Consider the following 25,768-nt stretch of genomic DNA (forward strand, 5'->3'; position numbering starts at 1 on the left):
CGGCTCCAGGTTTCAAACAAGTCATTCTCATTTCTCTTCACTTTGGCACTTTTGCACTTGGTTTAATGTGGAAGCGAATACTTAATAATGAAGATAAACCTATTTAGAGACAGTAACGTAATCACTCAGCAGTAGAGGAAAGAATGATATATAAGTCATTTAATTAGCGATCATCTGTTTCACATTTATTTTTTCTGGGCTGAAGTTCAGCTGCTCCTTGAAAAACTGAATACAAATAATAAGCCCCATACACACACACAAACACAGGCATGTGCGTGTGCACACAGACCGCACGTGTGTGCATACATGCACACGGGACCTACAAATAGACATACGTCGTTATTCAAGGGCATTCCATTAACATTTCTCTCAAGAGTATCAAAATAACTTTTAATAGTCTTGAATCGCATCTCAGTTCATTAGTAGCTTAATATTCCTTTTCGTTTTTCTTTGTTTCCTAAAGTGTGAAATTCTTTTCAGATTAGTTTGTATAAGCTGATAAAGGGGTAATTCAAGGGTTTTTCATCTTCCTTGCAGGTATGAAGCCATGGATTAATCTGAACCTCAGAGTTTATTAGATAAAATTGACAAGGGGTGGGGGGATGTGGGGTGGAGGGACTCAATGGGGGTGGGTGGGGAAAGGGGACATCTGTAATTCTTTCAACAGTAAAGATAAATTTTAAAAATTGACAAGGGACTCAGCTCTGTCTGGATAAATGCTCCGTTTGCTTATGGGTTCCTGGACCTGTTTTCTCCCTGCTCCTTTGAGAAAAGGAAGGGACAGCCTCTCTCTCAAGGTCTGTGTGGTAATAAAATGAGATAACGTGGGGAAGTGTTTCCAAAATTCAAAGCACTAAAAAAATTAAGTGGTGCTCTTAGAATTATTATAATTAAAATAACAAGAAACATAAGGTTTTTTTTTTTATCATGTTGAGTGAATCACAAAACAGCTGTGCTTTTTAGCAGAAAATGGTTGAGACCCCACCTTAGAATCTTAGTTGATTCAGTGGGTTTAGATCATGAACTTGGCTTTCCCACACACAGAAAGGTGGCGTTTAAAAGGTGGCCTGAGTAGAGGATACTGATGTATTCTTGCCAGGGTCTCATACATTCGTGGGGATCTAGGAAATGACTATTCTTCCACTGGATTTTTTATTTTCTGTACAACAAACAACACAGCAGTTCCCTGGAGAGAGCCTGTTGTAGGAGTAGAGTCTGCTCTAAATCCAGTCGGGCTGATTCTGTGACTCAGTCAGATTCTGTGAGTCACTCGCATGCCCGTGTTGTGCTCTCACTGTGCGTCTTTACCATCTCTCCTAGATGAGGGCAGAGACAGTGCTGGGCGTAGGCTCTCGGGGGAAAGCTGGGGGTTTAAAGAATTCCATGACCCCAATGAAAATTTCCAAATGAAGAAGCCACAAAATAGCCCTAGACTCTGAAGTCTATCTTTGATGTACACACAAAAAACCATTTTTAGGAAATAGAGTCTTTATTCTGAGGATAAGACCTCGTTCAGCCTGAATGACAAGAAAGTTTGATTTTTTTCAGAGCAGTTGGGGGGCGCCCCCACCACCGTGGGGGGGAAGCTCAGCATCACCAGAGTCCTGAGAACATTGTAGTTGACCCCAGTTTGATTTTTACCTTGAGGAGTTCTTAAATACAGTATTTATAAGCCCAGCAAAAAGACTCTAAATGAAAATACCAGAAATGAGTTATAAGTGAACATCACCTACAGTTGAAGAAACAATTTTCCGTAGCACAGATTTATCCCCTCTGGTGCCTAAAGTTGAGCGTCTGTTTTTGTCAGGTGTGTGAAAATGTTGGGTTTTCCTAAATACTATTATAAGGAGAGTTCAGCCACAAACACTGACATATCTTTCAACATTCTTGAACCATCTAAGTTTAAAGGACACGCAGTTCAGAACAACCCTGTGTGAGAAAGAGGTCGGAAAGCCACTGGCCGCTTTGCTAACTTACACGGGCTCGGCTCACTGTTTTCTCACCTTTATTCTACCTCCTTCCACAACCCACGCTCCCCCTGGGAAATGGCTCCCTTTGGCCAGGCTCATAGGCCAGAATCTGTCGGGCGGTTATCAGGGTGGGACGCCCCAGTTTATTTCCCTGTCTAAATGACGTGTTGATAAAATGCCCCACAGGAGGCAAAGGCTTGGGTCCTTCAAAAACTCTTTGCCTGATGCTGACCCAGGTTTAAGTCACGCTTCCCTTAGGTCCCCCCACCTGCACCTCCACCACCAACTTTCTTTGGCCTGGATAATTGAGAGCATCTCTCCCTCCCTCTGCTCTCCCTGGAATTCTCCCTCATATAATCGGTTCTCCACGAAGCAACCAGAGTGATCTTTGAAAACCTAAATCCAAATGACTTCCTGGCGTTCCCAGATTAAATTCCAGCCATCTCATGGTGGCCTGTGAGGGACCCCATGCTCTGGCCCCTGCTCACTTTTCAGCCTCTTTCTTAGGCCAATTTCACGATTCCCACCCTCCGGCCGCTCTACCCTCCTTCCTCCCCTCAGACCTAGGCCACACCAAGCCAGGCCCCAGGTTAGGGCCTTTGCATCTGGAACGCTCATTCCCCGCTCTTTCCCTGGGTGCTGCTTCCTTCATGTCTCAGCTCTCACGTCCCCGCCTCAGGGAGGCCTTACCTTGACCTCTAGTGTGTGCTCCCCACCCCACAACACTCATCACTATCTCAATGTATCCCTCCCTTTTTAACTTGTTGCCTCTCTTTCTAAAAACAGGTTTTTTGCAGAATGTGTAAATGTCATTCGTATCTCTTCTGTTCCCAGCTGGGTGTCCAGTGCCTGGTAGACAGGGGTCTGTTTGTTAACTGACTGTATGTACCTGCAGTGGTCCAACCTATTATTGAAGAATGCCCCAACCTTGAACTCCATACAGGGTCATGCGTTCTAAGTTCCAACTCAGTTTCAACCCCAGGAGACTTGGATAAGCGTTTTAATTGAGTTTCTTTTTTCTGTTTCAGTCCTCTCTAATAAACAGTGACATTATCTTTGTGAAGTTGCATGCCCCATGGGAAGTGCTTGGAAGATACGCAGAACAAATGAATGTAAGAATGCCTTTCAGGTAGGTGTCAGTGTGTTTTTCCCCCTTTCTCTCTGCTGCTTCACTGTAAACCTAATGGACTCGGCTCTCGGAACAAATAAAACTGAAATGCAGACTGGAATGCTGCTAGAGAAGAAAATCCTTGAAATGTTTAGGAAGTGCAGTAGGTCTTCATGGCCAGTAATGATTTCATGGCTTTTTGTGAAAGTTTCTGGTTAATTCATTCCTTAGCAGTTAGATGTTTCAAGTGTCTGCAAAAAAGAATTTTCCAAGTGGCATTTTCATTTCCCAAGTGCCATTTTTGGGAGCCCTTCTTACTGCTGCGTTGCTGAGCCAGACTCTAGGCATCCATGGTGCCCAGTGATATTCGTGGTCCTTATTGTCGGCAACCTTCCAAAAAAACATTAAAATCTGCCTCCATAGAAACAAGTTCAAGAAATTTCATGAGAATGTGCTCTATTTTTTAAAATAACCAATATTTAAAATTTTAAAAGTCAGCTTATTAGTACAAACAAGCATTTGTATTTATTCTTAGAGCAATAGAAAATACTTTGTGTGGGTTGCTCATTTAAAAGGATTAATTTACCTTAATTTCAAAGCGAACATTCTTAGTTTCCCTATAAGTTAAGGAAAAGTGAAATGCCAGGATATGTGGGAAGTCCGTAATGCAATCTTCTAAAGGAGGTGGAGGGTTTTAGTACCAAGGACAGTTCCAAAGGGACTAAAGCACTATATACGTTTGGTTTGCTATTTGCCAAGAAGACCAAGTCAGACATTGGGAACGTGGCAAACTGGTGCACATTCTAAAATATACGTCTTAATGAGCTGTAGAAAGTAATAGAGACAAAGAATCAGCTACATTCATAGAGACAGAGAGGAGCTAGGGACACATTTAGAGAAGGGCAATTTCCATTCAGAGTCCTGTAATATATCTCCCTGGTGTATATTACGTTCTTTGTTTGTTGGCCTTTATGTTCTAATATTAAGTCCAAATAGAAGCTGGGATTTCTAGCATTTATTTTTCGTTGAGGTAGAATTCTCCAAAGAATTGAGATAAACATAGTTCTAATCTTTGGATGTATTTTTTAAAATGGATCTTTATTGTTGAAAGTATTACAGATGTGTCCCCCCCCCCCCCATTTGGATGTATTTTTGTATTTAAAATGTTGCGAAGGAAATCTAAGCATTCAGGGATTTAAAAAATATATATTGTCACTAAGAGAGAGAAGGATTCTCAATTTAGTTTCCATTGAAAATTGTTACACTCGAATTATAATTCATTAAAGCCAGTTATCAATGCTGTAGCTAATATGGGTTGATACTGTATCACACATGAGGGACACTGCAAAATAGGCTTAGATAGGCTCCTATATCAGACCAACATCTTTTAGCCAACAAAGCCAAAAGTCTACCTTTTGGTCGAAGCAAGTTGGTGAAACTTAGTGAAACTGATACCCCCTCCCAACGGAACACACGTCTAGAGCCAAGACCCCAAGCAGACTGTGAAAACTTGAGCACTGTTAACATAGAGCAAGTTCCTTTAGTACCTGGAAGGATTTCCTACCTGAACACCGGCCATGTCATAAATAACGCTTCTGCGTGCTCATTCCCCAGCAGAAAAGTGCTGCCTGTGAGCGGCGTTAGTACTTTTCTGCTGTAGCAGTAAGAAAATGTGATCCAAGCAATAAAACGAAAACCATAAATAATGAATAATAATCTCCTTTTTAAGTGTAGGAATTCCTACACTACAACAGTTTCAGGAGAAAATACTGTTAATGATTGGACACTAATAGGCCTTGTTAATATTGATGGGATTTTACCTGAGCATGGCTTCACTTGGTGCAACTTGATGTGTTTAGAGTTTGTGCGGTCATCTCATGCAACATTTCAGACAAATAACTCTAGCCTAGGGAGGTATGTGCATTTCCAAACGAGGAACTGCCCTGCCGCATCATTTCAACAGAATGTACAAACACCCGTTGGCCTGAATGTAAATGCCCCCAATAATCTTAATCTGATTTACTATTTTCTGCAGACTGCAAGTCTGCATCCCTGGTTTAGTCTCCTTGGATTTCTATTCCTACAGTGCTTAAAGGAAAGTTGAGGAATAGGTTTCTGGTGGGAAATTGCCGATAAAACCTGCTTCTTAAATACCTGTATTCCATGAATATGGAGTTTTTTAAATAGACTATTTTAGGGCATTTTTAGGTCTACAGAAAATTGAGTAGATAGTACAGAGTATTCCCATATACCCAGCCCCTCTCACCCCATGCAGTTTCCTATTAATATATTGCATTAGTATGGTATATTTCTTATGATTGATGCACCAGTATTAATACATCATTATTAACTAAAGTCCATAGAATTACTTTAGGGCTCACTCTTTTTGTTGCACAGTTCTGTGGGTTTTGACAAATGCATATTTCAAATGCATATTCTGGGCTCCATCTGTTCATCCCTTCCCCCCACTACCCACCCCAACCCCAAACCCAAGCAACCACTTACATTTTTATTGTCTCTATAGTTTTGCCTGTTAACAACATGGATATGTTTTTAACTTTTCACAGACATTAAATATAATTTTAGGGATATAAGCTTTCCATTTTTCAAAAGTGAGATAGCTCAGTAACAGTTCTGAAAACCTATAAACCACCTCTGGTTCATGGCTACTCCATTGGCCAAAGCCCAAAATATGGAAAGAGAAATTGCATTTTAATAAAGCAGCCAGCACATGCGCTCTTTATTTCAACTACACCCAGAATTTTCATTGCTGATATTTAAACAATGCAGATACACAGAAGTATGACATGGCCTTACTAAGTACAATTTTTACAGGTATTTTCCCGATGCCTTAGTTTATATCTGTAATTCACTATAAGCAGGGCACCGGTTAGGCAGTATTTCCAGCTGGATGTTGATGCTGACCAGTTAGTGTTCTTCTTGTACTGGTTGTAAAATACTTATCTTTTTCTATTGCCCCTGCTTGTATCACATGAGAGAAAGGTTCTGTAAACTTAAAGTGCTATGTAAATATTGGCTAGTATAACAGTGTCCCGTTAAGTTACGTACATTGCCAGCAGGCTGGCAGCCCATCTCTGCGTCCCTGAGAAAAGGTGACCTCAGCTGAATCCATGCGAATGCCAGTTGCTCCACATCACCGCCCTGTCCAGGGCTTTATAGACTAGTGGCAACCATAAACTATCCTGGTAATGAGGAGAGAAAGAAATATCAGCGTCTCGTAAGATTCTGTGGCTCAGAAACGCATGCCCTAGGCTCCCACTACATTCCTCACTGTTAATCTCTTTTTAGTTTTTTCTCCTTCACCTCTTACAGGCTTCTATCTTCAATCTCCTTTCCTTCCTTGCTAGTTCAAACTGTAACTGACGATGGGTTTTCTTCTCGACTGGCTTCATTTTTGCTGTTCTTCCAGGAGAAAAATCTATTACCTGCCCCGCCGGTACAAGTTCATGAGCAGGTTAGTGGCATGCTCTGTCGTGGGAGTGTTTGACCTGTCGCCTTGTGTGCTCGAACAAACGACAAGGAATCCAAGAGGCGCCTTTGTCACACGGGAGAACTGGCTGCCCTGCATGTTCCAGCAATAGCTACTTTGGGGGGTCAGAGGCATGGATGCAGTGACGTTAGCCGGGGGAGTGGATCGTATTTCCCAGGGCGGGATGGAGAGAGAGGAGAGAAGAGGGCTCGTGGCCATTCCTTGGAAAATCTGCATTAAGGAGACAGGAAGAAATGGAAAGAGGATGAAAGGAACCATTTAAGAAGTAGGAGGAGAGCTGAGGAAGGCAGTGCCACAGGCACCAGGAGCGAGTCCCTGGTCTTCAGCTACTGGTGAAGGGTAAGAGCTGAGTCAGTGTCTGGTCACCACGGTAACCGCCGTGCTAGCAGCGTCCATGGAGCAGTGGTTCTCAGATTTTAGCAAGCATCGGTGTCATCTGCAGGGCTCTTTCATACTCAGATCCATGGGCCCCTTCCCAGGGTTTCTGAGGTGAGGCTCAATAATGTACATCTCCATCAAGATCCCAAGTGATGCTGATGGTGCCGGTTTAGGACATTTGTAGACTGATGACCATGAAGTGGAGGGTCATGGAAACCCAATTCCAGCTGGTGGAGATGGGTGAGGTCCAGAGAAAATAGAAGCATTGATTGTTCACTACTACCTTGATGAGTTTTGTGGCAGAGGAAAGCAGAAAGAGGACAGGATTTAGAACAGGAGCCGAAAGAAGGGAAGCAGAGGAGACGTGTCCGATCATATAGTCTCCATGTGTGCAGAGGGGAAGTTTTGAATGAATAAGAGCTTGGGAAGTCCTTGATTCTAGAACTGGAAGGACAGCTTTCTAAACACTAATCTCTGGCCTCAAAAAGTTGATGCTACTCTAAGTACATAAATGAAAACCATAGACAAATTTTGGCGTTAGGAGGCACTAGAAGATTCTGGAAAAAAGACCAGCTAACTATGGTGGTGTGGCACTTTGATTCAGAATGGGCTCCTAGGATGAATTGCATTGCTTGCCACGTAGAATTAAGTTTCGGATATCACTTTGGTGGTGCAACTTTGTGAAGCCCAGTATCTGGTGTAGATTTTAAAATGCACCTTGTCAAAAAATTTTGTGTATACGTGAACTCTTCCTTTCACCGCAGAACAGGTTGATTTAGATGATGAAGCGTGTCTGTCTCTGCGTAGCCAGGTCTGATGTTAAACGGAAAGGCACATGTCCAATTTGTGGTTCTGGTCATACGCCAGTAATACAACATGGATCTCCAATGGTCTCAAATTCTCATGGCATACCAAATATGGATATTTAATTTAGCTTTTAGTTTCACCCTTATAAATGATATTTCATTTCATTAATTCATAAAAGGATCCCTGAAACAGACCTATCTCCTTTAAGGATAAGAGAAGTGATATTATAAAGTTTCTGAGCAGGCAGAGAAATAAAGTGTGTTTTCACAAACATCTTCATTTTGAAAAGTCACCTGACTCCCATAAATCATACTCACATAGTTCAGACATACAGTTTTGGAGTAAATGCTCTTTTCATACATGTACTTGGTCTATTAAATGTTGTTTTGACTTATCTTTAGGCACGCTTAACAAGCATGAGAAGTTATGTATCCTATAAAGAAAGGGAATTTATCATCTTTCTTCACCATTTTTAAAATTTTTTTGCCTTCACCCAGTAGTACAAATGTAGTCTGTAAAAGATGTGATTACAAAGTAACAAATGTGACTGTTGTGGTGGCTCATAGCTGAGGTCTCATTACTACTTTTCCCTCCATTCCCCACACATCCTGCCTGAGGCTGTCCTGTGCAACTGTTTCAGCATGATGCTGGCCCTGCTGCATGAGACAGTCAGCACGGCTGTAACTGTATCAGATGCATATGCAGGCAAAGAGCTTGTATATTTCCATCCCCATTTTAAAAAATTAATATATGTAAATGTTCCAAAGCCTTTGGACTCTCCTGTAAGGTATTTAGGCTGTGCCCCAATTAGTAGCCTTGTGACCTAAAAAGAATCGTATCAACTTCCAAAGATCCCTCACTTATATCCAAGAGAGGCTGTAAATACAGGGGACTTGGCTCTAAGAAGAAGGAAAAGAAATCCAAGCCCACTGGTGTCTCACTGTTACCAGTCCAGGAGGCTTCAGTGACTGCAATGCAGGGCTGTGTGTGGGGTTTTCATTTTAAAAAAGGAAGAAAGAAGGAGGGGGGTGAGGGAGGGAGGAAGGAAGGGAGGGAGGGAGGGAGGGAGGGAGGGAGGAAGGAAGGAAGGAAGGAAGGAAGGAAGGAAGGAAGGAAGGAAGGAAGGAAGGAAGGAAGGAAGGAAGGAAGGAAGGAAGGAGGAGAGAAGGAGAGAGAAAGGCAGGTTGCTGGCACAGTTCAGTTCCAGGCAGTGCAGGCTCTGTTTCTTTACGGTTCGTGGGCAGAGGTCATTCTCCCCTTCTCGCTGCCGTCCCTGCTGGCCCTCATCATCTTCAAAGCCAGCAGTAGCCGGTTGAGTTATTTTCACACTTTGAATCTCTCTGACCTCCCCTTCTGCCTCATCTCCCCTGTCTCCAGCCGGAGAAAGTTCTTTGCCTTCCAGGGGCTCATGGGATTCAATCGGGTGCACCCGAGTAACCAGATGCTCTCCCTATTTTAGGCCTGTAACCTTACTTCCATCCGCAAAGCCCCCTTTGCCATGTCACATGACATATTCATAGGTTCCGAGGACTGGGGGGCACACACCTAGGGAGGTCCATTCTGCCAACCAGAAAGGAACACAAGCTGCTGACCACGCTGGCTGGTCTGTCTTCGTTGTTATGAAGAGCACACAGTGTGGACCAGCGTGTGTGCTGGGACCCGGACAAGCCACGCTTGGTCTTCCTGCTTCTGCTCAGGCTGCCCCAGGGAAGGCCCTTCCACACCCCAGACCCCAGTTAGTGTCTCGGGGACTTTAATCTTAAGCTCTCTTTCGAATATCTTTCTTCTGCGATAGTGTTTAAAAACCCCTTTGCCCCTGCTTTCCGTCACTTTCCAGTCCCATCATCCTCAATAAGTATTTAAGGACACTGTCCTCTCCCTGGCGGCTTCTCCACAGCATTTCTTGCTCACCACCTTTTATGAACCTAACAGCCCTGAAGCTCATGATGATGATAATGGTGATAATGCTGATTCTGCTCAAAACCCCTTGACAAATAGGCTCAGACAGGTGAGGGATTTGTGGAAGGTCACACAGCAGATAAGCCACGGAGCCAGGACTTAGGCATCCGCATCTCAGCTCCCAGCTTCTTTCCACCACGACAGGCAACTGCTTCTTCCTTCCCTTTCACTTCGTTCTGCGTCTCCTCATTTTTAGTGAGTTAATTAATCATTTTCCTTACCCTGTTTTACTCTCCCTTCACCATCCCCACATCTCATCTAAATTGTGGGTTGCAGGCTGGCTGCTGAAAGCTGCCATTTCATTCCCATAGAGCATCGCTGCCCGATTTTCCACAGCTTTGTTTGTTTTTATCCACGCTGAGCGCCGCACCCGGCTGGAGCACATTCACAGTCGTTGCACACAGAGCCCAGATTCTGTGAGAACGTGACTCCCTCCCAGTGCAATCCGCTGAGGGCTGCGCACTGGAGATGCGTGGGAGGTAAAAACTCGGTTATGGAAAACCTCTGAGCCAATGCCCTCTTTTTTTATTGAGGGAAAATTTTTATATAACATATTAGTTTCAGGTGCACAACATTATCATTTGACATTTGTATACATTACAAAGTGATCAGCACCATAAATCTAGTTACCACCCATCACCATACAGTGTCCCCTTTCTTGAATGAGTTTTAAGGCAATCGGATGAAATAAAGCCAAGGCCCGTGGGGAAAGCCACCAGCTTAGCCCGGGAAGCCTAATTTGTGATGCCATTTAAGGACTAAGTCATTGAACTTGGACAAGTGATACATGCTGGCGAAGCACAATTAACTTTGAATTAAAGAGATAAAAGACAACAATGTGGAGAGGCAAGCTGGCTGCTCAAATTCTTATTTTTGAAAAAAGAAAAAAGAGTAATAATAGCCAATGCTTGTTGTACACCAGTCACTGTTCTAGAGACTCTGTGTGCCTATCAGTTAATCATCACAGCCCTGTGAGCTGAGTACAGTTATCATGCCCATTTTACAGATAAGGAAGTTGAGGCACAGCAAAGTTAAATACCTTGCCCAAGGTCACACTGCTGATACTTACAGAGCCAGGATTTGCATCTGTGCATTCCAGCCCCATGTTCTCAGTCGCGATCACACCGCTCCTCTGAAGCTCATCATCTCACTATATTTTATATTGTCTTTTAAGAGATAGTGAGGGGTAGGGACCAGGAGGGTGAAAGATGGAGGAGATTGGAGCCTTTTCCCTTTGGGGGGCTTCAGGCCTTTCCAATCTACTGTTCTGACTCCACGACCCTGGGTGGAATCTTGGCTTCTATGTGTGTATAGAGTGGAGACAGGTCCTCTGGCGACAGGAGAGGCCTAGAGAAGCTGAGAGGTTCTTTCCCGTTTGAAATTCCAGGGGTTCTGCAAAAGGACAGCCACCCCCAAGCGGAGTGGTGGCCAGGTGAGGCTGGAACAATGCTGAGAATAAAAGAGGTGGTAAAAAAAAAAAGAAAAGAAAAAGAAAGGAGTTTGCTGTTATTTTTCACTTTGGAGTCGATTGGTAATATAAAAAATAATATTTTTTTTTCATCTGGGAGTTCCACTGAAAAAGATAAACTGCCATGTGAATATTTTTAAAAATTGTAAAAAAAAAAAGTAAAACGTGCCGGGATTCCATGTGTTTTCAGTGAATAGACTTAGATGGCATTCAGATATTTTTCCTCTCCAGAGGGATCTGTCCCTTCTGGACCCTTAAGTGAAGATTTCTACTATCAGCTACTTGGATGGGGCGATTCTAGAATCAAGAGTCCAAATCTGCTTTCTGCTCCTGGCTCTGTGCATCGGCTGGGGGTTTCGGGCTAAACAGTCACCCCTCCCCGCCCTGGATCTCTCCTGTAAATGAGTAAAGTGAGGAGGGGACCTGTTCGCTCTGCCTCACAGAGATGCTCTTTGATGTGTGCCCTTGGGGAACGTATCATCCCGTGGTATGGATGCCTGAGGGAGCACCATCATTTTGAAGTCTGCTGTGGTTTTTGCTCCTGCCAGTGGGTGCTGTGAGTGATTGAGCATCTGGTTGCTTGGAAGCCAGATGTTTTCATCAGCAAAAGTCAGAGGGGATGGGAGGTAGCCAGGGGGAAACCGGGGCTTGAAAACCACTCTTCAGATACTTCTGTTCTCCTTGTCCTGACATCATGTGTGCCGTGGCCAGAATGATGCATGTGGGTAGAGATGCCCCAGCAGCATGAGAACCATGGGGTCAGTTTAAAAGGAGAGAAGTGAAAACTAAAGAACCTGCTGCCTGCTGAGAGGGTTCGGGGAAGGTGGGACAGGCAGGAAGCAAATCAAGACATGGGGCTCTCTGCACAGCCCCCCCACTGGGATGTGCTCTCAGCCTCCCTGCCCGAAGTCAACTACAGCTGGAGCTCTTCCCTAACCAAGGGAGGGTGAAGAGCTATCCGAAGCACAGAATGAGTTTCTAGAACCTGCAGAATGTATACAGTTAGGGTCTCTGCTGCTTTGCCTAAGGGACTGTCACCTTCCTTTCCAGAACCTACTAGTCTGGTTAGGAGTCCTAAGTCATGTGGTGGTGTCACGTGGGGCAGCGATCGTGTAGACGGTCACGTTGAAGCCCCTTGGTGAAATAGGAAGAGCACAGGAGCTGTGGCTCACTTCTTTCCATCTGGGAAATGGGGGAACGGATTTCCTGAGTGCGGTGAGGGTGCCTGGAGTGTGTGGGGTCACAGTCGTGGCTCTGTGGAGACTTCCCACCTGTGTTTCCGTGTAATGCTGACATTCTGTACCCTTTGGTCTTGCCTTTCATGTCCCACAGGATCGATAAACAAATAAGCAGGTTTCGGAGATGGTTACCTAGGAAGCCAATGAGATTGGACAAGGAGACACTGCCAGACCTGGAGGAGAATGACTGCTACACTGCCCCCTTCAGCCAGCAAAGGATCCATCAGTGAGTGTTTCCTGTGAATGTTCTTGTCTTACAAAGGACAAGGACGGGCCACTGTGGGAGAGCCTTTCTCCCCTGAGAGTCCTGTGAGTGCCCATATCCCTTTGATATTAGTCAGGGTAAGCAAGCTGCTCTAACAGACAATCCCCACATCTCAGTAGCTTAACACAATCGAACATGAGGTCATATGTGTGTTGGATGAGTGACCTGCATGGTGATGCAGAGACCCAGGCTCCTTCTACCTTGTGGCTCTGCCAATCCCCAGATCAGAGACCCCTGCAGGCTCATCTGCAGCCAGCCAGCAGACACGGAAGCTGGTCTATACCTTTCCCTGTTCAAAAAGGGGTTGTTGGTTTGTTTGTTTTAAATCTTAGTTCAGTTCTCCTTTCTTCAGCAACTGAGTTGCCCCAGGAAAAGCTACACTGCCTAGCAGCTGGCTTCCAGGCTCATCTATAAGACAGTCTCTGAACAATACATTGTCACTTTTGACATATACATGGTAAGGGGAGGAGTCGGCTAAGTAATTGAGCCTTTGAGGACTTGGAAAAGTCATAGAGAATTGACTGAAGCTTCTGAGATGACAAGGATCATGGCCAGATGGCAGGGTTGGCGGCAAGAGAGAAAAGAGTGCCAAAGATGGTAAACTAGGCAAAAACAGCCTTTTAAAGGGGGCATAAATCAGGTCAGCCCAGCCTCTCTCTCAGCCAGACTTCAGGAATTCCTGGCTCTCCCTGCTCCAGCCATGGAGACAGCCTCGGTAAAATGACTTACCTGAGGGGAGGGGAGGGGAGGGGAGGGGAGGGGAGGGGAGGGGAGGGGAGGGGAGGGGAGGGGAGGGGAGGGGAGGGGAGGGGAGGGGTGGGGTGGCAGATTAAAAAATAAATAAATTGTCAACTTTGAGAAAAATTAAGCCAAATGGTAGTTGTCAGGTTGCAGGGAGCACAAGGTGGGGGCACATTTTAGCAACAGAAAAATCAATGAAAGTCTTTGGACTTCTAGAGAGCAAAGGAGAGAAGAACACTCAAAAATAGATGTTCTGCATCAAAATATATAATGCATAATGCAAGGGAAGCAACTCAGTAAGCCTCTGAAATAACCAAACTGCAGATCCCCACAGGTCAGACTGATGCCAACCCAGCCACATTATATGAACACTTAAAAGGGTCATTGAAGAAAACATGAAACTCACATCCCGGCCTCAAAATTCTAGTTCACTCTTCCTGGGAAATAAGAACTGAGAGGGACTTCCTGGTAACTCAGAGATCAGGACCTATGGGTGTTTTCTTAAGAGAAAAAGGCAGATGAAAGCTGACATGTTCCTTCCTGCTCTTTAAACCTTCATTGTGCCTTTGCTGTTCACCTTGAAGCTTCTTACGCAAGTGATTATTTGGTTTTAAATTCTTCTGGAATAGAGCCTGATTCACATTCATATTTTCCCTTTGCTTCTCCCTTGCCTGAGAGAGTGCCTAGCACAGTGCAGGTGGGTCTCTTGGCACAGTGCATGGATAGATGGATGCATGGATGGATAGATGCATGGATGGATGGATGGATGGATGGATGGATGGATGGATGGATGGATGGATGGATGGACACATGGATACATGGATACATGAATGAGTAGATAGATGGATGATTGATGGATGGATGGGTAGATGAATGGAGGGCTCAATGAATTACTGTGGGATGTGTTTTATTTCAAAGACATAGGTAAATGGAAGAGGAATGGGATGGATGGATAGTTGAATAGATGAAGGGAGGAATTGATGAAGTATATGTTGTGTCCACTGGAGTTATGCTTTGCTTAAAAGGAATAAAGGTAAATGGAAGAGGAACTGGATGGATGGATAGGTAGGTAGATGGATGGATGGAGGAATCAATAAAATATACGGTGTGCACCTGGGGTTTCACTATTACTTCAAAGACATATGTAAATGGAAGAGGAAAGTTACCCACTATTCATCTTTATGCTGGTTCTGTTTTCTGATGTTCTTGCTTTAGGACAAAGTTTCTCAGCAGGGCTCTCAAAGTCAGAAGCACCTGGGCACTCATCAGGATCTCTAGGTATTAGAACCGGGATCATAGAGTGAAACCTTGGTTCTCAAACTTAATTTGTTCCGGAAGGCTGTTCAAGAAGTGATTTGTTCGAAAACCGAATAATTTTTTCACATGTGGAAGATGAGCTTTCCAGGCCAGAGAACTAAGGAAAAAGCAGAGGTTCAGCTGGAATGAAGCAAAGCTAAGAACCAGACCTTAGTGCAACCCAGAGGAAAGTGTAGGCAGTTCTGTCATGCAGTTGAGAGATGAGAAACTCAGCGTGGTCTTGAATGTCATGGGAAGTGGGCACTTCTTACTCTTTGAAAATCTTCATGCCACAGAGACAACACCCCTTTTTAAAAATCCTCATCCAAGGATGTGTTTTCATTGATTTTAGAGAGAGAGAAAAGCGGAGAGAGAGAAACATGAGAGAGCGAAACATCGATCGGCTGCCTGCCATACGCACCCCAACCGGGGATCAAACCCACAACCTGGGTATGTGCCCTGGCTGGGAATCGAACCCGAGACCCTTTGGTGTACAGGATGACACTCCAGCCAACTGAGCCACACCATCCAGGGCACCACATCCCTGTAGTGAACGTGTATAAGTAAGACCCGAAGAATGCTGGCTGTCAAATTGGAAACAACTGTTTGGTGCAGTCAGAAAAACATTTGCCTAAGGATTCTTTGAGAGTGATGTTAATGGCTTGAAAGTAATCAGAAGTAGGTGGTTAATGAGCTTTGACAGTTATAACATGATCTGCTGGTTTTCCAAATGCAATTCAAAATCCCATGTGACTTCTTGGTTTTGCAGAATGTTTGATACTGTGTTTGTGTAGGAATAAAAGAGAATAATTGGTGTGTGTCTACATGAATGTAGTAGGAAAAGACACAAAAGAGAATTGAAAGTTTAATAAAGAGCGATCAAAGTGGGAAAGAGCCTTAAAAAGACTTTGCTCTCAGAGTAAAACCTGACTCCTCAGTGAGCTCACTAGCTCCTGCTTCCATCCCCCGGTCGTGTGCTTTGGGAGCACGGAGCTGCTTTGATCTTAACTCTGGAGTCCTCGTGCCTGCTGTCTGCACATGCCCTTCCCTCTGCCTGGAATGCCCTTTCTCCTAGGCTCCCTTCTTTCAGGTTTCATCGGAGACATTTCCTTCCGAAATCCTCCCAAGGTTTCCAGCCTCCGCCCCCGAGTTCTGGCTGAGGTGTGCTCTTCTGTCTTGGTAATATTTTCCCCCGTCATAGCTCTGCATTGATGGTACCATCAAGTTTAATTGCTTTCTCCTAGACCGTAGGTTCCTTGAAAGACTGTGTCTGTATCGTCATCTTTGAATCCCATTATTGGTGCTCGATAATGACCTGTTAAATGAGAAAATAAATGAACAGATAAAAATGAAAATGGGGGAATCATACGAGTCCCGAATAAAAATGATGTGAAGTTAACTCACTGCACACTTATCTCAGACCAAATGGAAGACATTTCCTCCTCAAATGTGATCCACGCCCGTTGTCCCCTAGCCAGGAAACAGTACTGATATTTGTCCAGTTGCTGAAACCAGAGCCTGGAAGCTATTTTGGATACCTCCCTCACCTCTGCCTCCCGTGTCCTACATGTCTCCAAGGGCTCATGGTTCGACACCCTAAGTGCCTCTTTAATCCAGCAACTTCTCTCTGTTCTTACCACCGTTATCTCACTTGTAAAACCCAGAAATAATATAACGTCCCCCTGGTTCTCTCCTTGCCCACCTCCATGCCATTCTTGCAAGTGCATGCAGAGTGATGTTTTCAAAATACACGTCTAATCATGTCACGTCACCCTGTTTAAAAACCTTAGAATAAATAGCGAACTGCCAGCTGCTAACTCCTTTCCAGCTTCATCTGCCTTCACTGCCCCCACCTCTCACTCCTGTGGTTCAGACAGATACAGCCTCTCTCTCCCTCTCTCTCAGCTCTTTGGGTGCTCTCTGCATCAGGGCATTTGCACGTGCTGATTTTTACCCCTGGAATTTTTGTCTCATTTCCTCCCATTACCTAGTTTACTTTCACTCATCCTTCAAAACTCAGCTCCAAAGACTTCCCAGGGAAGCCCTCTCCCGTCTTCCCAAAGACAAGGTCTCCTTGCTGAAGACTCTTTTAGCTGCATGTTTCTTACGTAACATTTTTCACATTTGATATTTTATAATTATTTGGGTATTATTGGAGAGTTATTAGCCTAACTCTCCAGCTAAACCTCAGACTCCATGGAGTTACAGGCCGTGTCTGTTATTGCTCACAATTCTATCTCCAGTACCTAATGCAGTGCCTATCACACAGTAGGTGCTCAATGCTTGCCTACTGAGTGGGGGAAGTAAGGATAAAAGCAAAAAGGCATCATGGAATAATAGAATCATAAATCTTTATACTTTGAACTAATTGTGCAAAAACTTAAATTTGAGAGCTGATTAGAAAACAAAGAGCTTGGCATTCTGTTCGAACATATCTCCATGTTTTCAGAAGCAAAACAAGCAAACCTGCATGTACACATCTCTCTCCGTTGATGAAGGATGTCAGCGGTCATTTTATGCTGTACCACCAAAGGTGGGCCTACAGATGGGAAAGTGCATCCTAGGTGCCAGACATTATTTTAAGTACTTTAATCCTCACAACAACCCTATGAGAGAGGAGGTATTATCACCATTTTACAGATGAGGAGAATGAAGCTGCAAGAGGTTAAGGAACCTGCAGTCGACCACACAGCTGGGATAGTCAACCTGCCTGAACAACCCCCAGATATTGGTGTTTCCACACTATGGAAGCTTATTGTGGTTCACATCATTGCCCAGTGTGGGTCACTGCGGGGAAAGAGGTGTAGTGTCTCAGCTCCATGCTGTCACTCAAGGTACCAGGCTACTTTTATCCAGCGACTCTGCCGCCCCTAGTAGGAAGTTTATATGGGCCAGGCTTACAAGTGGTGTACCGCACTTTCCCCCACATTTCATGGTCTAGACCCCAGCCGTGTAGTTACTCCTAACTTGAGAGATGTTAGGGTAACTAGTCTATCTGCCTGCCCAGGAGGAACGGGGGAACAGTGTTGCTGAACAACTAGGCAGTCGGCCTTGGGAATGGAGCAGGAATTCAGATTCAGACAGGGAGCCTTAGGATACCGTGCTCCTAAACACGGTGCTCTGACACAGGACTGTTGACAGTTGGGGCTGAATAACTGTGCTGTGAGAGCTGCCCCATGCATCGCAGGATGGTTAGTAGCATCCCTGGTCTCTATCCATTAGATGCTAGTCACGGTTCGCTCCCCACTTAGTTGTGAAAATAGAAAGTCTCCAGACATTGCCCAGTGTTCCCTGGTGGTGGTGGTAAGGTGGACATAGAATTGCACCCCTGTCCCCCCTTGATAACCATGGCTCTACTGTCTTTTATCATGTGACACCCTTCAGGCAGGACCACCCACTGTCTGGGATAAATTAAATTCTAGTCAGACATCTGATGACTATGACAGACAAGTCCATTTAGAAATTAATTCATCCCTCTTCACCCCTTGCCTGTGAACGCTGGCCTGGCCCATTCACTGCCCTTCATTTTTTTTTTTTTTTTTAATATCTTTATTGATTTCAGAGAGAGGAAGGGAGAGGGGGAGAGAGAGAGAAACATCAATGATGAGAGAGTCATTGATCAGCCGCCTCCTGCACGCCCCCTGCTGGCGATCGAGCCCGCAACCCCGGCACCTGCCCTGACCGGGAATCAAACCAGTGACCTCCTGGATCCTGGGTCGATACTTAACCACTCAGCCAATCCCAGCCGGGCTCCCTTCATTCTTAAAATGGCATTAGCAGCACCCTTGAGACAATTACTTTCTAAGGTCGATGCTCGTAATAGAGGTTTTCTCCAGGTAGAGAAAAGGAGGTGTGGGCAGGAGTCGTGTCGCTTCTTATCATAGATAGGCAGAGTATTCTTTCTAGAAATACGTTAATTCTGAACTGCCTTTCAGGAGAATGTTTGTGTTAGATACAGACAGAGAAATATTCCTTTCTGTATTTATTATGTCTGTCATTACCATTATTTTATTATTATGAAAATCCATAAAAGGTGAGATAAAATTAAATATTGACCACCTTCTAATAGATGAGTCTGAAATTTGTGTTCGTTGTGGGTTCGTCCGTTTAAATAGGTATTAATCTGTTCCCATGTCCCATGCGCCTTGTTCTGGGTGCCTGGGAATCAACAGTGAACGGAGAGGCCGAGATGCCTGCCCTCCGGGCGCTTACCTTTTAGCTGGGGGTGACTGGCAGTGAATTATGAATCAGTGGTTTTCAATCAGGAGATGGTTTGGCAAGGTCTGAACATGTTTTCTGGTTGTCACAACTTGGGCTGAAGCGTGCTGCTGGTGTCCAGAGGGTGTAGGACAAGGATTGTACTAACCGTCCTTCCCCCAACAAAGAATTATCCAGCTCTGGGTGTCGGTAGTGCTGAGGCAAGCATTTTTTAAAAAGTCAGTTGTAAAGTGTGTGAGAAGGTGATGAAGGCTGTGGAAAAAGAGAAAAGAGTTGTAGGGGAGGGGAATGGAGAATGCTGATGCCTGGGTGAGGGTGCAGATTGCATTGTAAAAAAACTGTCTATATTCTTCGAGTTAGGCCTCAAATAGGAAGTGTGATTGAAGGAAGACTAGAAGGAAGTCAGACGGAGGAGGGAGCTCCAGGTAGGGGAACAGCCAGAGCAAGGCCCTAATTTGCAAGCACCTCAGGGTGTGTTTTGGCGGAGAGTAAGGCTCTTGTGGCTGGAGCAGAAAGGACAGGGAAGCAAGATGGGCAATAGCAGTGAGTCAGAGATGTAGCGGGGAGGGAATGACACCAGTCCTGTGGGCCACTGCTAGGACTTTGGCTTTTACAGAGGACTGATATGAGTCTGACTGAACTTTTTTTCACTCTTGTTTTGTTGAATTTATTGGGGTGACGTTGGTGAGTAAGATTATATTGGTTTCAAGTGTACAGTTCCATGATACATCCATTCTACGATATATTGCATTGTGTGCCCACCACCCAAAATCAAACTTTTTTGATCACCATATATTTTTGACCCCTTGACCCTTTACTCCCCCCACCCCCTTCCCTCTGGTAACCACCATACTATTATCTGTGTCTGTGTTTGTCGTTTTTCTTCTTTGTTCATTTGTTGCTCTCATGGATGGATCTTGAGAATATCATGGTAAGCAAAATAAGTCAGACAGGAAAAGTTAAGAACCATATGATTGCACTCATATGTGGGATATATATAAAACTCACTGAACTTTGGAAAGTGCTATTCTGACTGCTGTGTTGAGAACAGATTGTACAGAGCAAGGGTAGAAGCAGGGACCAGTTAGGGGGCAACTGCCGTCATCCAAGGGAGAGATGGTATATTTATACGTACAGCTTGGTTTCTAGCTTCTCAGAGCCTATAATGAAAGTATATACCACACATGACTCAGCATAACTCATGCATAACTCTTTGCAAAGCTTGGTTGTACACAAAATATTGTAACGTGTGTCCTGTGCATACAGGAAATGGACATTATAAAAAGATTCCTTCAAATGATTTTTGCTCACATGATTTTCTCCCCCTACTAGACTGAGCCACTGAGGATGGGAACAGTGTGTCTGGCATCGAGTGGCACCTGGAGAATGACTATAAGATCTAACAGAGTGTGACAGAGTTGGCATTGTGGCCACGGCTGGAGGATGGATCCTGTTCTGTATCCTAAATGCAGAATATTCAGATGAAAATTTGAAAAATTGAGTCAATCAGTCAGTCAGTTGTGGCCTCCATGTTCAACTTGAATTGCCCCTGACTTGGTGATTTATTTCTGGTCTCTGATTGACCATCTTCCCCACCTAAAGTTTTATGGCTGTTAAATTCTGTCATTGGGAGTAATGCTTGACCCCTAGATATTTAGCTCATGCATCACACATTTTAATTCATGTGTCATGAGCATATATATAAAATGGGCAGGACAAAAAGACCACTTGACATGAAGTTTGCTTACGTTCCCTTTTTCTCCCCTCTAGAATATAAGCTAGAGAATAATTTTTTAAAGTATAGTGAATATAAAAAAACAACACAGCTCATAGTGCCCAAGAAAGCACTAATCATGGAAATGTTGGTGCTGGGCCCCCGAGGGCTGGTAAGGATGGGAGTAAGCTGCTGAAGGGCAGTTGGGTAGGAGAGTCTCTGAAACCTCCGTTTGATCTCCTTGTCATTTGACTTTCCTCTCAGCCGAACAAGCCAGCAGACCATGTGAGGTGTAGAAATTTCTACCAGTGAGGTATAGAAATAGTGATCAGTCAAATGGTGGTCTTCAGATAGTGGTAGCAGCAATTGCAGTGATGAAAGCAATAGTGACCACTATTCATAAATAAGTCCTGCACTCGAGTTACGCCATAGATGCGTTACATCTCTGAGGGTATGAGTGATACTGTGAAGGTCAGAGAGATGGATGGCTTGCTCAAGGTCACTCCAGTCAATGGCAGATGAGTGAACAGGAGAAAGGGTGTTTTCTCCACAATGCTGCCACCTCATGTCTGTGCCACATGAGCAGAGCCAAAATGCAGTGTTTCAGCCACATTACACTAATGTGAGCCTGTGGGCTTAAAGATACCTGGTTGCCTTTGGAGTTTACTGTTAAAGCATTTCAGGTGGGTTAGAGACAAAGGAAACAACATGCTAAGTAGAAAGTTAATATTTGAACCAAGGAGAATATCGTTTAGAGTAGGCTTTCAAGTTCAGGAGAAAATGGACTCAGATTGGCAGTTCTCAGTGGTCTCTGTAACTGTAATGGTTGATAACAGAGCCAATGAACTGGGCTGTAAGCCGAGTGGGAAGAGCAGAGGGAGAAACACAGTAAGTCACATGGTTCTGACTATCAGGGAGAAAGAAAATCAATCCCTAGTGAAGTAGTGCAGTCCTAACATTTTCTAGAATTTGCAAGAAATGAAATTCTTGCATGGGGAAGGGGTCTCTGAGGGGAGGAGTGGACAGGATACTCAGCAACCTTGTTAGAGCAAATGCCTTGTAGGGCTTTTCTGGGAGCTGTTTCCAGTGGGTCCCTCAGCATGGTTCTGGAGAATTCATTAAGTGCTCATGGTCATAAAATTCTTTAGGAGTTTAGGCATGTCTTCAGTGAAATATTGCAGCATACCCTAAACTAACTGAATTGTAAATCTTGGTTGTTTTAACTACATTCCACAAAAATTAAAGTTGAGAACTGATTAAAAAACAAATAGCCTCACATTCCATTTGAATATGTATTTGTGCATGAAAAGCAATAACACGAACCTGTGGGCATGCATTTTTAATAAGTCAATATGCAGTGCTCTTTGGTCATTGTATATGGTATCAACCGAGCTGGGCCTGCAGGCGGCTTACCAGTCACGGTCGTGTGGGCACTGAAAGATCTGACCCCACAGAAAGCTCTTCTGCATGAGCCAGCCACAGGACCCTAGGTTGTCAGCGTTGAGGTCATCTTATTGAAGCATTGTAGTTCCAGAAGGCTCCTTTCAAAACTCAAACAATTTCAGAGAAGATGGTGTAATACAACAGTGGGGAGTTTATCGAAGAAATAATGATTGCTGATATTTATATGGTACATACTAGTTTCCAAGTACTTCACAGTTATAAACTCATTTAGCCCTGTGAATAAGGTAGAGTCTTTATCCTTGATTTTATAGAGAAGGAAACTGAGGCACAGAGAGGTTAAGCAACTTGCCCGAGGTCATACAGTTGGTAAGTGGTTGGGCTTGGGTTCTAAGGCCAGGCATTCTAGCTCCAGTCTTATGCTCTTAACATGATGTGTTAGTTCCTACAGCTGCTGTAACAGATCACCATGAAATCTGTGGCTTAAAACAACACAAATTCTCTTATGTTCTGCAGGTTAGAAGTCCAATGTGGATTACTCTGGGCTAAAATCAGGGTGTGGGAAGGCCGCATTCTTTTCAAAGGCCCTGTTTCTTTGTCCAGCTTCTAGAGGCTGGCACGTTCCTTAGCTGTGGCCCCTTCCTGCATCTGCAGAGTCAGCAATGGCAGGGAGTCCTCCCATCCCATCTTCTCCTCTGACTCTTCTGCCTCTCTCTTCCATCTTTAAGGACACTTTTCATCACATCAGATCCACCCAAATAGTCCAGGACAATCCCCCTGTTGTAAAGTCAGCTAATTAGCAACCTTAATTCCACCTGCAACATCCATTCCCCTTTGCCATGTAGTTTAACATAGCCACAGGGTCTAGGGGTCAGGATGGGGACTCCTTTGGGGAATGTTATTCTGCCTAGTACAGCTATTTAGATTTGCCAATCTGGAAATTCAAGGGTCTGTCTAGGACAGAGGGCACGTCAGTTTTAATGGGGGAAAAGAAAGCAGGAAGCAAGGGAGGGTCGTGGCAGGAGGATTTGGGGGCATTAAAGGAAATGATGTATAAAATATTTAGTCCAGTACCTGGCCCATAGAAAGCACTCAATAGTTAACTGATATTGCTTATTATTATTATTATCATTATTGTTGTTGTTATTATTGCTGCTGCTGACACTACTATGAGAATTCTTGGGAAAATCTCTGAAAATTTGTAGTCAGTGTATAAAGAGAATGTTTGAGGTGAAAAAGACTGATTTTTGCAAAGATAAATATCTGACCTGAGCTGGAATTACATTACTTTTAAACTAAATGTTACTCGGTGTTTCAGATATGTTGTGGCCTGAATGTTCGTGTCCCTCTCATCCCAGATTGTAAGTTGAAACCTAATCGCCAATGTGATGGTATTAAGAGGGGGGGCCTTTGGGAGGGAATTAGGTCATGAGGGTGGAGCCCTCACAAAGGAGATTAGTGCCCTTCAAGAAAGGACCAGAGCCCGGCCGGGTGTGGCTCAGCGGTTGAGCGTGGACCTGGGATCCAGGCGATCGGGGTTCAATTCCCTGTCAGGGCACATGCCCAGGTTGTGGGCTCGATCAATGACTCTCTCATCATTGATGTTTCTGTCTCTCTCTCTCTCCTTTCCTCTCTCTGAAATCAATAAAGATATATAAAAAAAAAAAAAAAGAAAGAAAGAAAATTCTTTAAAAAAAAAAAAGAGAGACCAGAGAGATAGTTCTCTCTCTTTCCACCATTCTGCAAACTGAAAGAGGGCCTTCACCAGGGCTTGACCTTGCTGGCATGCTGATCTCAGACATCAATTTCTCGGAAATAAATTTCTGTTGTTTCTAAGCCACCCAGTCTATGATAATTTGCTACAACAGCCCAAATTAAAATGGGATTGCCGCTACACATTTATTTATTAGTGACACATGTGTATTTATTTTCTAAACCCTTGCAGCATAGGTATTTGAAGATACTGATTCTTCTAGCAATCTGCCTTTTGCTGTATTTTATGTTCAGTATTTGGACTTGTTTTTGTTTTGGGGGGGCGGTTTTTTAGTTGTTTTCATTATCTGAAATCTTTAGCGAGTTCTTTAGGCAGAGAGTTACTGAGATTGATTTAGGTAGGATTAATGTTCTGTCAGTGCCCTGTGACTCCCAGCAGACTCAGAACACTCATTTTATTGCAGTCACTTATTTGGCATTAGGATCCTCAGTATGCAGGTTGTTTGTATCGAGCCGTGGAGTTGGGGGAACATAGCTCTCTCCTGGAAAGTTTTTGGCTGAGATGAAAATGAAACAAACGAACCAGCCTGAGACTTGTGCTCCTGAAAATGATGTGGCTTCTTTTACGTAGGACAGAATTTAATGAGCTTAGTTTAAGGGTTGAAGAGATCATCTAATCATGTGGGAAGAGCTCGCTTTTGGGTGTCAGGAGAGTCACTAGTTAGCTGTGTTCTTAGTGTTTGTGGGACCAACGTTGAACATGTCACTTAGAAATCTTGTTTTGCTATTTATCCACCTGTACATGAACATGGTTTTTATCATCTCATTCAGTCAACAAATACTTTTAATGTATTATGTGCTGAGTATTGTATGGTAGTAGAGAAATGTATATATTACTGTGTGTTCATATGTACGTCTGTGTTCGTATATACATATTTTGTATCTAAAATTTTAATTTGAGCATGTAAATTTGATGGGAAATAGACTGTTTTGCTCATCAAAGTGACAAAAGGCAGTTTAAAGCACCTATAGGAAAAGGGAAGATTTGCCAAATTTGGGTACAGAGTAAGGGAGGGTTAATTAAAGAGAAATCAGGGGACTGGGATGGCATCTGTGAGTGGATTGTGTTATGTAATTACACTGTGCATTACATCATCTAGGAGATGGTCGGAGGGGAAACGGAGATCAGAGGGCGTGGAAACAATTGTGCCTGTGGGTACCCTGTGCCAGGCTCTGTGCTGCACGCTCTTCATCTATTGTCTCACTTGACCATTGCAACAACCCTGCAACATGCCTTCACTATCCTCATTTTACAGAAGGTGAAACCCGGGCTCGGAGAAGTTCAACAGTCTGCCCAGGGCTACACAGTAACAAGCAGACCTCAGGGTTCGAACCCAAATCTGCCAGATTCCAAACCCGTGAGATAGCACAGCTGACTGTCATGGAGCACTCACTAGACATCAGGCTGCCCGTGAGACTAGTAGCGTTGTCTGCATTTAGAGTTGGAGCATGGAACAGAGAGGGAAAGTAAGTTACCCGAGTTAGATGCTGGCAGAAGCAGGAAGCCCTCCTGAACCGATTCCCGGAGCTCACTCTTGCAGACTGTGTTATCACCCTCACACTGAGGCTCCCATATTTATCTTCATTAGGGTTTGGGATGAAAGACAATAGATCTATCTCTTTTAAATCACTTCTTTTGAATCTAAGGGAAGGGCTACTAACAACTGTAGGGCCTGGGGCAAGAGTACAAATGAAGTCTGTAGACTATATGTCTAAATAATTGAAAGTAATAAATCATGTTAACAATTAAGTACAACACAGTGATCGGTCAAATGGTGGTCTTCAGGTAGTGGTAACAACACTTGCAGTGATGAAAGCAATAGTGACCGCCATTTATAAATAACCCCTGTATTCCAAGGGTTACACGGTAGACCCATTACAGCTCTGAGGGTATGGGTCATATGATGGCCAGAGAGACTGA

At 44.1% G+C, this 25,768-nt stretch overlaps 1 protein-coding gene across 1 annotated transcript in view; it reads left to right on the forward strand.

The window, feature by feature from the left end:
* LOC107545102 (anoctamin-4) overlaps nucleotides 1–25,768 on the forward strand; it is a 124,697-nt gene that overhangs the window by 33,923 nt on the left and 65,006 nt on the right. Inside the window, exons 4-6 of the mRNA XM_087813978.1 lie at nucleotides 2,999–3,099; nucleotides 6,509–6,553; nucleotides 12,534–12,665. Of these exons, the coding sequence (XP_087670104.1) occupies nucleotides 2,999–3,099; nucleotides 6,509–6,553; nucleotides 12,534–12,665 (278 nt within the window). The remainder of the gene's footprint in view (nucleotides 1–2,998; nucleotides 3,100–6,508; nucleotides 6,554–12,533; nucleotides 12,666–25,768) is intronic.

Source organism: Miniopterus natalensis, chromosome 2 (assembly GCF_054644295.1).
Source record: "Miniopterus natalensis isolate mMinNat1 chromosome 2, mMinNat1.hap1, whole genome shotgun sequence".
Classification (NCBI taxonomy): Eukaryota; Metazoa; Chordata; class Mammalia; order Chiroptera; family Miniopteridae; genus Miniopterus; species Miniopterus natalensis.